Genomic DNA, 14,412 nt, shown 5'->3' on the forward strand with positions numbered 1-14,412 from the left:
CTGTTTATAAAGGGAGTGATTTCATAAACATCTGACATCAGGTTGATTGTACTGTAAGATCTCACACTCCAGCCCTTTAAAAGTCTGTGACATGCTGAGTCGCCTATTTCCTGCCTCACCTTCATCTTCTCTTCGGTTCCCACTTGTGCCGGCACTGATTCAACCAACCAAGCAGGTCACTGGTTCTTCAAGGGGACTCTACACCTGATTCATATCTACAGGACATGTGGAGGGAAACGGTTTTATCCGGCCTGTGTAGAGGACGATACAAACAATAAACCAGTCGCTCCTGTGACGTCTATAGAAGGGTGAAAGCTTTTAGCCCGTCTCTCTTAGACAGTCTCAATTTAGCTAAGCCATGTCCGCTCTTGGTGTCTCACTAATGGCACTGATTAGCCATTAGGATCCTGGGATACTGATCAGACATCATTGTACCAGAGAAAGGCTAAAGCCCTTAAACTGAATCAGAATAGCAGCAGGGCCTCTTGAGAGGAATTATAAGGACCTTACGTCTGCTCCGGCACTGTTCCCTTGTCAGGGTTTTTAATGGCAGACCTGCCCACGTGGACTACTTGGATAAAGAAAATGGATAGTCGGGCTGTCTTTGGGTTTGATCAATTAAGGAGGCGCAGCATCACAGAGCTGAGTCATGGCAGCTGAACAGACGGCTCAGGCCTCAACAATACACCGAGCACACGATCACTGGGCAGCAGCAGAAGAGAGGGATTCAGCCTCTGTTCGGCACGCTCTGCAAATCGTCTCCGAATTTGCTCCTAGTCACTCTGCCTAAAGGGAGGAGGGCTGGGCTGGCTTCCACCCAAATGCATGCTGGGATTGTGTTCCTCTTTATTTTAAGCCTTCCCTGTAGACATGTCCTGTTTTCTTTTTTTCTCCCCCTTTTCCCTCAGCTTTTTGTGTCCCGCCGTCTACAGTCTGTTTGTGCGTATGTGCATGAACGTTTTTGTAACGGCGTTCCTGTTTGTACCGCGCTCCCCATCAGCATTATTTCACGCTGTAGAAGAGAATATTGATGTCACTCTTGTTTACAAAATTTCATTTTATTGGCTGTTGAGTTTGCGTCAAGGTTTGACAAATAGGGATCGAGGATACGTGTGATCTAAAAGTGTACAGACTTTGTCCTGAATCTAGTTCTTTCTAATGTTAGGGAAGCAAACGTTCCAGTGTTATGGCTAGTGCTCCACATGGCCTCCATGAATACATGCAGGTTGACATGGCTGAATGAGTCACAGATCAGTTTTTACTCCCCCAAATCATTAGTGTGGAGGCTAATGTCGTTCTTTTCCTTTCTTTTCGCTGCAGGGGGAATCACTCACGACACTTTTCAGAAGGAGCTGATGTGCTTTGACCCAGATGCAGATAAATGGACTCAGAAAGCGCCCATGACGACGGTGCGCGGCCTCCACTGCATGTGCACAGTGGGCGACCGCCTCTACGTCATCGGGGGCAATCACTTCCGGGGCACCAGCGACTACGACGACGTGCTGAGCTGCGAATACTACTCCCCCGCCCTGGACTTGTGGACACCTATCGCCGCCATGCTGCGAGGCCAGAGTGACGTGGGCGTGGCCGTGTTTGAGAATAAGATCTATGTGGTGGGCGGCTACTCGTGGAACAATCGCTGCATGGTGGAAATAGTACAGAAGTACGACCCCGAGAAAGACGAATGGCACAAAGTGTTTGACTTACCCGAGTCGCTGGGCGGGATCCGGGCCTGCACACTCACAGTTTTCCCCCCCGAGGATATCTCGGGCTCGCCCTCCAGAGAGTCGCCCCTCTCGGCACCTTGATGAGTAAAGGGGGGGCGGAGCCCTGATTTGCTCATACCCCCGTAAACCCCTCGCCCACTCAACCCCCCCCCCTCAACAAACACTCCTTATAGACATCGTTTGCACTTCCTCTTTGGACTACGTCTGTACCGCATCCCTAAGTATCTCCAAGTCCACCTCCCCATAAGCTGTGCAGAAACCACTCCCAAAGTGATTTAAACCTACGTACCGGCAGCCTAATTACATGTTAACGTTGCATACTCGGTATATTTTGGCAGGAAATATCTTGACTTGAAAAGTGACTTTGCAAATCAACTTTTCTACCTGATGTCTACAGAGTTTTCTTATGTCTCGTTTTCTTTAAGCGTTCTACCTTGAGATGTTGACTACCGCACTGACCCTCCTCTAGTCTATGCCAGGTTAGATGCAGGTGACTCCAGAAAGCAGAAGCGTAGGGACAATTTAAGCTCCGAAACACAGCCGGTTTATAACTCAGGGGTTGGCCCAGGCCCCATCTACGTCGTTCGCTCTCTTACAGTTTCAGTTCTTTTCCTGCTATTGCTATGAAACTGTTAACAAAATGGTGTTTTCTAAATTTAATAAACATGGTTTTGAAAATAATTCAAATGTTGTTGTCATTACTGACTACAGCAGAGCCGGGCTGATCCTCAGAAGCGGAAGTCGTTTGAATGTAGTAACTGGACGACAAAACGGCTTAACGTGCACTTAACCGCGCAACTCACGGCAATCCGTGCGTGGCTTAACGGGTCGACTCTTTTCAAAGAATATAATGTGTTTTTGTTGTGACATATATTTGTATATGATTGATGGATTAGACCGGTTGGTTTCGATGAACTGTTCGGTGTATATCTAGACACTGAAGGCTGCCATTGTTGATGCTTTGAGTGAAGCCCTCTGACTCTGGAACAAGATGTGTGGCCTTTACAACTTTTCAACTTCTATTTCATTGTGCAACCCCCGTGTTGTAAAATGGCAAATAAATGAATCTTGTAACCTTGATACAGCTGTAAGAAAGAAGCTAGTTTCCTTTTTAAATGTGTTCTGTAATGACTGTGATGAATACGCTGCAGAGATGGGACAGAATATCAGTTGACCTGTTATTAAGATATTTAGATGGCAGGGGTTATAAAACGCAACTTGCTTTTCAATCTCTACCTTCTGTTTTAAATATTGGCCTCCTCAGTGGTCGTAGGCCCGGTCCATGTGCCCACGTCGGCTGCAGGAAACGGTTTGAACTGCCAGCCGGTGATGTAAACATTATGCCGCTGACCAGCACCAACTGGAAACTGGCACTTCCACCGCTGTCGCCGCTCCTCCCGGCATCGAGACGGATGGTAATGTCACCCACAATCTGCCCACCTGCTCCTGGCCGATTAAAGCCTTAATGGCAGCATATGGTGTCCGAGAATGTCTGCTTCGTGCTGCAAGCGGGAACAAAAGATTTGTGTAATCATCAGGTGAGTTTGCTCTGGAGCGTTAAATCCTCATTATACTCTCATTATATCCCATTAATGGAGCGCTGCAGTGCAGCTGATTTTAAATTTGAATGCCTGTCCCTGTGTCGTTCATGGCAACAAAATGTCTGCTCATACCTAAACAACTTGGTCTCTAACTTGGTTTAATGCCTTTCACTGATTCACTTTTAGCTTCTGAAACTCTTTCCTCTCCATCTTTTCCATGTTGCCTTATCCTTTTTGTTTGTTTTTAGTTATTTGCGATTGCCTGACGTCATCTTGTTTTAAGAAGAACTGTGTTAACGCCATTTCAAAAGCTCTATTTTGTGCAGCAGCTTATTGTTCAGTCCTTTTGATGAAACAGTTTGCATCATTTAAAAATAGGCCGTTTGTAGTCCTTTCAATGGAAAGTCACTGAATGAACAGAAGAGCATAAATGTAACGTGCTCAGCTGCTGGCTAAAGGCATACGAGACAAGACGGTAGACGGTTGGGATTTAGTGCCGTTTCTCCCCGGACAATTCACTGAAGATAAATCACACTTTGTTGGCCCTCTACCATCTGTATCACCTGGAACTGAAGGCATTAGTACGAGTCGAAAGAGAAGATGGAGTGATGCTGTAGATAAATCACCACGACCACAGCGGTAACCCTTCCTGGAAAAGTAGGATGTGAAGGTGATCCAGCTCCAGTTACGCTTAGGACTGAACATATGTTGCCCGTCTCCCTCGGTGCACAAGTTATAACTGCCTCACTTTAAGGTGCTCTGAATGCTTGGCAAAGTTCACATGTCACATTGGCCAAAATATGCGGCTACATACAGCTGTGTCACCATATGTTATTACTGTGTGATTAAAAAAAAAGTGTGCCGTTTGAGGCATCGCACAATAAAACACCTCATTAATGTTCAGAGGTATGACGATAGAAAACGTGAGAGGATGTTAATTAGCCAGCTGTTAGAGATTTTTTCCATACCGCTTATACTCTTGCATTTATCTCTTTAATATCTCTGGGCGTATTAGGCCATTGCAGGCAGATTAGCAAATATATGCAGAAGTGTTTTATTCGAATATTTGGTTTTGTACATGCAGTGTGGCTCTAGGGATGGCAAGGTTGGTGTCGGTCTGTCACTTGTTTAGTCCAGACTGAAATTTCTCAACAACTATTGGATGGGTTGCTGGGAAATTTTGTAATACATTCATTGTCCCCAGAAGATGAATCCTAATGACTTTGGTGATCCCCTGACCGAACCTCTAGTGTCACCGTGAGACATTTTTTGCGTACAAATTGTCATGAATTGTTGTAGAGACATTCATGGTCCACAGAGGATAAAGTGACTTTGACCTCCATGTTAAACATTATACCTGCCAAACATCAACATGCTAGCATTATCATTGTGAGCATGTCAGCCTGCTGATGTTAGCATTTTGCTCAAAGCGCCACTGGACTGAAGTGTCGCCTCAAAGAGCCGCTAGCATGGCTGTAGACTCTTGTCTGTACAGTTCATCGCATTGATGTGATTTTTGTATCAATGTGATGAACCAACCCGTTTTTTTTTTTCAGATTTGAATTCAGTTTCTAAACTGACTCCCCTAAAATATGACCGTCTCGTCATACATCAGTGTTGCAGTATGAAAGTGCTTGTACAGTGATGGAGGATTGTGTCCATACTGCCCAGTCCTCTGCCTCAGCATGAACATTGTTCCAGCAGTCAAACCAGATAGATTGCAGTCTTGAGTTTTACAATAGCACTCAGCTGTTTGTACACACTGTAAAGCATTAATTGATTTTTTTTTTAAATGGATTTGAGAGAAGACATCCAGTTAAGAGCGCTGACACTTTAATGAATCTTTTTTTTTTTACTGTGCAGAGCACTTTTGAGGACAAAAAAACAAACAATCCACCTCAGCATATCCACAATCTCTGTAGCGATGCAGCACACCATGTCCCAGATCCAGTGTGTAATTCCTGACACATGGTTGCATTGATTCCTGTTGTTGCAAACCAATGTCAATATTACATGACGCAGAGCTCTGTGTGTCCTGAAGACTGAAGGCTTGGATTTTTAATGAACAATGTGTCCTCGGTGCTGAAGCAAAGAGAACTGGAGCAAGAAATTACAAGCCTTCCATACTCCTCCCCCCTCATCCTCCTCCCTCCCTCTGCTTCGCTACCTGTGTTTCTCACTGGATTTCACCACCACGTTCACTTGATTCATGAAGCAGATAAAAGAGGTGCGTGTTGGATTACGGCCCGACTCCTGACACATGAACACAGCACACATGTGCGACTCGGCGTGTCTCCAGACGGCTCCTCCTCTCAGCTCATCCCAGCCAGAAAATGACCTAGATTCTGCAGGCTGCTGGGTGTGTTTACATACACAGCACACTGATGACATTGTCAGTCCGACCGCCTCGCTCTCAGCAGCGAGGAGAGGGATGCTCTTACAGTAAAAACAAAAAAAAGCTCCAACATGGTTCCTATCGTGATAAAACACTCTGCAGAGCCACAGATCCCTGCTGTCCTCTCACTGCATGCATGATGGTGTTAATGGCTATTGATCCTTTTGGCTGGCCGACAGCCAAGATATCCTGACGTTGCTCCTGCCAGATATATTTATTTTTGCATTGAATCACGAGCTGCCTTGTTTTATTAGACTCCCCAAAGGTTTCAGGTCTCAGAAAAGGTTTACATCTCTCTCTCTCTCTCTCTCATCATGAATATTCAGAAAAGGTCGAGTCCTTGCTCTCCTCTTGAGCTCTCTATCCCCCCGTGACTGTGTCCTGAATAATCTGTCCCTGATTCATCTCTTGTTCCAGTGCTTGTTCCTGCCCCAGCTGCAGTGTGTTTTTTTTATATTATGAAACAAATGGGAGGAGTAATTGGGATTGGTTTTGTTCAACATCTGGCCATGCATCAGTCCTAGATTCTAGTTTATGCCTGTTATTTCTCTAAAGGTCCGTGTGCACGTATCCTCGTACAGATTGGACATGTTTTCACTGAGTTTAATCCGTTTGTCCTGCACCTGGCCTAAATGAAGGACAGGATGTGCAGAACTACCTCTTTGCATCTTCTTTATAAAAAATCCTTATTCACAGCTGTCATGTTGTTGCATCGATTCTGATGAAGAAGATGCTCAGTTTTTGGACTTTTCTGTCTTTACTGTATTAAACTGTATTTCTGTTTCGACGTTCCCCTTTTGCATGCAAGTTTCCACCCGTAGTTCAAAGTGATTTGGAGACTGTGATTGACTGGCGGCCTGTCCAAAGTGTCTCCTTACCTCCATCCCAATGCATGCTGGGATATGCTTCAGTGCCTCCTTGACAAGAAAAAGGAAAAAGCAGGTAAAGAATATAAATGGGAGGCGAGGTACAGACTGTACGATGCAGTTCACACACTGAGAGCTTTTTTAACTTTGAGATTGTCCTTTGAGGCAACAAAGAACATGATGTTTTATAATGTGCATGAAGAGCCGCTTAGGACCAGCTAAATAAAAGTGGGAGAACAGAACAGTGTAGTGCAGCCTCTCTGGGAAAACTACTTAACCTCACAGGGTTAAATACAGCTCTCGCTCCATGTCCCTCAAGGTTTCCTACGCTCTTTTAAAGATTCAGCTGAAGGCACCTGAGCAGGAACTATAGCCTTTTATGAATATAATAATACATATAATGCAAGCACACATGCTGACTCTAAAAATGTATTCATATTTTTTCTTTCATAAGCAGAAAGCTAGTTCATCGAGATAATATGATACAAGAAAATAAGTCTAAAGAAGTGGGAAAATGTCTTTCAACATGTACTATGTCTAATGTCATAATGTCCACCGTTTGTGACCTGAATAGAGTGGTGGATTCTTTGTAGGTTCTTGGTTTGTAGTGAAAAGTCTCATGCCCCTGCTCGAAAATGAAATGAAATGATTTCTGCACCTATGGTCTATTTGAATAATCTTGGTATCATAATAAAGCTTGTGAGATTTCTGCAGTGTAAGCATCAGTATAAATGTTACTTGGTGTATGTAAATGAAGATGGAACACATAATAAATGAGATTACATTTCCGCCTAACCAAACTGTGCGCTTTTATAGTGACTATCCCTTTGCAATGATGCAGTTACAGCACAAATGTTCTTGCAAACCATATCACAACATCTGAACATTCGCTTTACACAGACTAATGTTAAAGTGAAATGTTGCCATTCAAAGAACCATAACCCATTGCTCTCAATGCCGTTAGGATGAGTGCAGTACTACAATTCATCCACCAGATGGAGACATAGACTGTTATCTCATTCAAGGCTGATGAGAAAATGAGTGGTAGACTTATACTTTTGGGACAACCAAAATCTTTTGAACAGCTCTTTGGTAGAAACAAAGGGGAAAATTGGTATTTTCCGCAGCGCATCTGCCTCTTATGACTGGAAAAAAAGGCAAAGAATGCAACTATCGGAAAGGAATGGAGCCATAAGATCTGTCTCCCTTCAAAGAGCTGTAATTCCCATCACTAGCCAGCACCACTCTACGTGAATTCATCGTAGTTTTTGCTGTGTGCTCATTTAGATGCTCTGTGTTGCAATTGTATGTCGTGAAGGTAAAAATGTTAATCATTAGCTTTAAGCCGAGCTTCTTCCTTTTTTGTGGGTATGCAGGATGGCAAACCTTCATTGTTTTACTAGATCACTGTAAGCCTGTAAATCTCCACAGAGATCTATAATTTGTTCAACACGTTTTCAATTATTACACAACTTAAAACACGGTTAATTGTCATACACATACAGGTACATACATCAAAATTTGACCTCTGCATTTAACCCATCCTGAGCACTCTAAGAGCAGAGTGCTGCTGTAAAGCGCCCAGGGAGCAACTTGGGGTTAAGTATTGGGTTTGGATGGATCTGCCAAACTTGTGTCTAATAAGGATCATATCTCCTTACAGCAAAACAAACTTAAACATGAAAATATATATATTTTGAGAAATCCTATTCCTCTATAATTTCAAGATTTTTCTTTTACTATTTGCTAAATAAACGAAATAAATGTAATTCTATGATTACAGTGGAGCTTTCTAGTTTGACTGATACAATTAGGAACTAGAAAATGCATTTCCTGCTGAAAATGCGTTGGAATGCTGAAAGCTGAAATGAATTGCAAAAACATTGCTGAAAATAGATATCCAATTCAAACAAAAAATTGCAAAAAGCTTAATAATTCAAAAGGTTTAAAGATTAGAAATATGAAGAGACATAGCACACGTGTCCTTAACGAGCTGAACATTTTGATATTTGAACGGTTTCTGTAGCTTAAAATATGAAGGAGCAGAAGCTTTTGAAAAAACGTACGAAAGAAATATAATATAAGGAAGAATAAAGAAACAGGATAACAATAATAAAATACTGTCATAAAAACGAATATAGTATTTAAATATGCATACATAATATGTAAATATTAAACAATTAATTATATATAGACGTGACTGTGAAAACAAAATGGACGTGAAAGATTCCATCGTTGCTAGGTTACATCTCAGTGCATCATTCATATACGATGATCATTTAAACATAAACAACGCCTCAGATGGTCAAGAAACAGTGTTTTCTCAACTTTCTCGACGATTTGTTGCAAAGTTTCACTTCTACAGACGATTTGGTACATCCAGAGAACAACTACAGACTCACAGAGACTGAAAGAAGAAACACAACTGACTTCCACTATGGAAAACGTAAGATTTAAACACTTTGAGTGGTTTTTATGTGTTTTAGTGTCGAGACGTTTAAAACGTTAGCTAAGAAAACTAATAAAACTAATTCATATTATCATAAATATGATTCATATCATCATTATAAACATTGTAGAAGATGCTGTTTTTTACTGTAATGATACACACTGGCTAATGGATCAGGTAGACTACAGTACTGTACCGACTCAGTTCATCTAGTCATGATAAATACATTCAAATCACTGCCTGACTTACTATAATGTTTTATCATATTATTATATGTCTTTTATCAAATAATTCTTATCACAAATTCATATCAACCAGCTCCAAGCGAACACATTTATATTGGATGTTTAAATATAGCCTATTAAAAGTAGGCTCTCAACTATAAAGTACTTGAACTTTTATATTTTTAATATATTATAATTATATTTTCCTACAGTATGGAAATACTAGATATATATAAGGAGGGTCCTGCTTTGTTATCAGACCTCGATGTTCTGTCTTTGAGGAGGTTTTAACTCCTTCACTCTTTCAGTTTTATGAGAACATGCTAAATATTCCTGTAATCATGTTAATCAGGCTACTAGCAAATCTGAAACCAGCTCAAATAAAGCACAGAAATCCACACTGTGTAAGAGTGTGAGGATCAGGGGTCAATAGGGGGAGTAGCTCATTGTAGCCCTGGGGCCTCCTGCTAACTTAATCTGGCCTCCATGAACTCTTTCAAGGGTTGAATGGACTGATAGGCTCATTATGTTTGTGACAATAAATGTTATTATTCACTTTATCTATTGCCAGATGTTTGTTTGACTGTACTAGTGAAGCCTCATTATAACATGAGTGTGTGTCGTTGCAGTGTGATGTTCCCGTCCACCTCCAGGACAACCAGAGAGGAAGGAGAGTCTCCACTCGCAGACAGTGTCCATGCTGCAGGGATGACCAGGTAACACATTTAGATCCTCATATTCAATAATGTGTGACCAATATTATGTGTTTTAAAATGTTAGTGTATAGCTTTCTTTTTATGATGATTATAATGTAAAGTGTCTTTGACAATCATGAAAAGCGCTCAATAAATAAAATGTATTATTGTTATTATTATGAAATAAGTCACAATGTAAATACTCCAGAGAGTATTATACAGGTTTTAGTTTGACATCCTCTAATGTGTTGCTCACCAGGTGCAGACTTTGACCCGCAAGCGCCGGCGCTCTGCTGCTACTGGAGACCCTCCTCAGAAGAGGAGAAGGAGCTCCGTGGCCCGTCCTGCAGACTCTCCTGTCTCTTTGTGTTTTCTCCCAAAGCCTCGGGCCACCATCCTGCCTGCAGACCTGCCGGTCGCCTCCAGCGTGGCCCCCGGCCTCCGGCCCTCCTCGACTCCACTGCACCACGAAGGCCCTCTGATCCACAACCACTCTGAGGAAGAGTACCAACAACTCTACCACCAAGTTGTGGACGATATGCTAAGGTGTGTTGTGTCAAAAATCTATCTGATGATTATCACATTTTCTAATCACTTTAGTTTTTCACTCAATTTATTCCATGTATCAACTTTTTAACCTCATAAAACTGTGACGTCTCATCAAGCAGAAGCTCTGGGAGAGACTGGACCGTCCCACGTCAACAGAGACGGTAGACAAAGACGGACGGGTGCATGTGGACGTCTCATACGGGGTAGGTGTTCATCCTCCGCATTATTTTGTGGACACTTCAAAAGAACCAGAGTGCTAAAACAAAATAATGAGCCTCTGCCAGCGACCTGCATTTGCCTTCTCCACCTGCAGATTCTGGCAGACAGTTGTAACCTTAACTTCCATCTCTAGCCTCCTCCAGCAACCAAAGCCTCCGCCTCCACCTAAGGATCAGGTTGCAGCTTTTTCTGCCAGAATCTACTTCCTCCTCCACCTGCACATTCTGGCAGACAGTTGTAACCTAAATCTCCATCTAAAGCCTCTGCCAGCAACCTACATTTGCCGCCTCCACCTGCAGGTTGCTGGCAGTCAACTGTATCCTAAATCTCTGCCATCAGCCTCCACCTAAAGTTCATGTTGCAGCCTTCCGGAATCTGCAGCCTCCTCCAACTGCACATTCTGGCAGAGTTGTAACCTAGACCTCCACCTACAGCCTCTGCCAGCAACCTGCATGTGCTGCCTCCTTCTGCAGATTCCGACTGACAGCTTAGGTCAAACATCCACCTAAAGCCTCTGCCAGCAACCTACATTTGCCTTCTCCACCTGCAGATTCTGGCAGACAGTTGTAACCTAAACCTCCACCTTCAGCCTCTTTCAGCAACCTGCACTTGCCGCCTCCACCTGCAGATTCTGGTCGACAGCTGAGGTCAAACCTCCACCTACAGCCGATGCCAGCAACCTACATTTGCTGCCTCCACCTGTAGGTTGCTGGCAGTCAACTGTATCCTAAATCTCTGCCTACCGCCTCCACCTAAAGTTCATGTTGCAGCCTTCCGGAATCTGCAGCCGCCTCTAACTGCACATTCTGGTAGAAAGCTGCAACTAGAACCTCCACCTAAAGCCTCTGCCAGCAACCTGCATTTGCCTTCTCCACCTGCAGATTCTGGCATACAGTTGTAACCTAAACCTCCACCTTCAGCCTCTTTCAGCAACCTGCACGTGCCAGCCTCCGCCTGCAGATTCTGGTCGACAGCTGAAGTCAAACCTCCACCTACAGCCTCTGCCAGCAACCTGAAGGTGCAGCTTCTGCCTGCAGATTCCGACTGACAGTTTAGGTCAAACATTCACCTAAAGCCTCTGCCAGCAACTTACATTTGCCGCCTCCACCTGCAGGTTGCTGTCAGTCAACTGTATCCTAAGCCTCTGCCAGCAACCTACATTTGCCGCCTCGACCTAAGTTTACAACAACAATAAAGAAACAATAAAGAAAAACAGGATAACAATAGTTGGAATGTTTAACAGCATTCCAACAATAATAATCTGGTATACTGGCCTTGGCAAACACCGTTAACCCTTTAACACGAGCATGAGGGTTTTATGCATGCAGATCTGTCCTCTGGACACTAAAGTGGATGTTTTCTTTGTTCTCTGATGAAAAGGAAAATGTCGTTATCCTGGCCTGGGAAGGCATGTGACGGTTGAATGTGCGTGTGCGTGTGTGTGTGTGTGTGTGTGTGTGAGATAGTGCTGATGCCAAAGTGATTGATAACTCTCCTCTGCGAGCTCGAGCTCAGTTTCAACCTCCTCAACTCTGTCCTGTATAATGCCAGGTTACCATGGTTACCCTTGCTCTTCATACAAGGAAATGTGATGAAAGAAAAGAAAGATTTTCTCCTCCTCTTCTTTTATGAAACACTCTCACTGAGCCATCCTGGGGTGGGGGGGGGGGGGGGGGGGGGGGGGAGAGCGCTGACCTGAAAGCGGTAGATGAAACATTGTCGAGAAAAGAACCGGTGACGGAAAGCAAACATGTAGCGGCTTCTTCAAACACACTCACTCTCCCCCTGCGATGTCGGAAATGTGGGTGAGCTGATTACCGCTGCAAACTCATTTTCATCCTTTATTAGAGCAACTAATTTCCATTTCCACTCCATAATCACTGAGCACCTGCCAGAGGTGGCTTTGAACAGTGCTCTCTGCGATAATGACCTCTAGTGGTTCCAGTGAAAACAAATAAAAGCAGCTCTGAGTCACACTGAGCCCGTTTTGGAAAGATGTCACACTCTTTGTTGTTGTTTTTTTCGACGGTGCCAAAAAAAGAAACGTAATCAAACATACACCTTGTCCGCATTTACATAAACCCCGATCATCCCTCCAGTGACATCAGAGTGACTGTTTGACACTGAAGTTAATCTTTTATTTACAGAGTCGTGGTCTGAGCCAAGTCAGACAGACACAGTCCAAGACATAGCGGGAGTAAACAGGATGCGACGCCTGCAGGGGGGTTTGGTTTCTACAACCACCCACTTAGACCCAGAGTTTCATCCGATGAAGGCCACAGCATGGCTCAGAATCCCGAGCTTGTTCTTTGATTGACACCCTTTCATTTGATTTTCTCTTTATTCATTATACTGCCTGCAAAAAAAGCTTCGACGACCAAAGGAGTGGAAACCTTTTCTGCATTTGAATAAAGCCAGTATGCATTCAGGACTGTCTAGATCCAATAATGGGCACTGATGGATGCCTGACCCACTTTGAAGATTTTATGCCCTGTAAAAGCTGACCCCAGTGTGCAGAGAAAGCAGCCATTAGTGCCCCTGCTGGTGGAGTACTAATAACAAAAACTAACCCCGCAGTAAATGCAAATGAATTTGTTCACGATTAATTAATTGCATGTAAATGAATGACTGTTCGGAATACGTACCGGTATGATGTTATGAGGTGAACATAATATTACAACCTACAATTACTTTCATTGCCGTAAAGCCTCAGCCACAAGCTGCTGCCATGAAAACGCACCCAGTGAGGGGTTTTATCCAAAGATGAAACAATCACTCCTTATTTAATTACAAATACAACACAGGGGGTAGACAAAATAATGTAATCCCTTCACCAAAAATAATGTAATTTTGTAAAAAAAGCTGCCACTGAAGAAGATCAAATCAGGTTACCAATCAACATTTTTTATCAACCCGTTTTATACTCTTAACAGTTTATCCATCATATTATGGAAGGATAATATGATATGATTAGATTTAAATTTACATTTAACGCCACTTTGCACTTCTACTTCACTTGCATATTGTACTTCTTACAGGTATAAACAGATTCCGATGGTGAATACCAGATTTATTATTTAATTAACTTGTAGAATATGAGCCTTTGTTATAAACTACCTAAAAGATTTAAGATGGTTATGATACCTCCATGTTAACCAGCTTCAGTGTCAAAATTGTTTTTCATTGTTCATTAACAATTACATGTAAATGCATCAATAGCATAAAACAGACATGGGCTACTCTGCATACTGAGGGATTTTTCTTAACTTTAAGTACATTTTGCTGATCCCATTTGTACCTTTTTAAAGGAATACTTCAAAGTATTTTTGATTCTTTGTAGACTCTGGAGGCATGCAAGAAAAACAAAAATGGTCATTTTGTGGGTGAAGTATTCCTGTAACGTAAGTAACATTTTGTGTTTATTATACATTGCTAATATAAAAATACTCATTAAAGCAGTTTTAGCTTAAGGATCAAAATCCCCTTCGAAGATCTGTTTTGTCTCATGTAGCGTTGACACCTCTCATTTCAGAGTGCTGTTAATAGACACTGGGGTTATTTAATCCAGCGTTATCATTGTGATTATGTTGCGTTAGTGTTAATGCCCTTTTCTGCCCTTTAGTGCAGTCAGGCCTCATCTGTCAGGATTGAATGTGACCAGCAGAGGGCAATAAGGTGACTATAACCTCTACCAGCCCGAGGGAAGGTAAAAGGCCTTTAAAAGGTACCTTTGTCTCTGTTGTGAAA

The 14,412-nt window shown here is 42.8% G+C and overlaps 1 protein-coding gene across 3 annotated transcripts in view; it reads left to right on the forward strand.

The window, feature by feature from the left end:
- Positions 1-2,775, forward strand: part of klhl13 (kelch-like family member 13) — a gene marked incomplete at its 5' end in the record, with an annotated part of 30,888 nt that extends 28,113 nt beyond the window's left edge. For all 3 annotated transcript variants that reach the window (XM_079172296.1, XM_079172295.1, XM_079172294.1), the window contains one exon: positions 1,321-2,775. In XM_079172296.1, coding sequence (XP_079028422.1) covers positions 1,321-1,808 — 488 coding nt within the window. In that variant the 3' untranslated portion in view covers positions 1,809-2,775. The remainder of the gene's footprint in view (positions 1-1,320) is intronic.
- Between the last annotated feature and the right edge of the window lie 11,637 nt (positions 2,776-14,412).

The sequence above is a fragment of the Pholis gunnellus genome, assembly GCF_910591455.1.
Source record: "Pholis gunnellus genome assembly, chromosome: 13".
In the NCBI taxonomy this organism is placed as follows: Eukaryota; Metazoa; Chordata; class Actinopteri; order Perciformes; family Pholidae; genus Pholis; species Pholis gunnellus.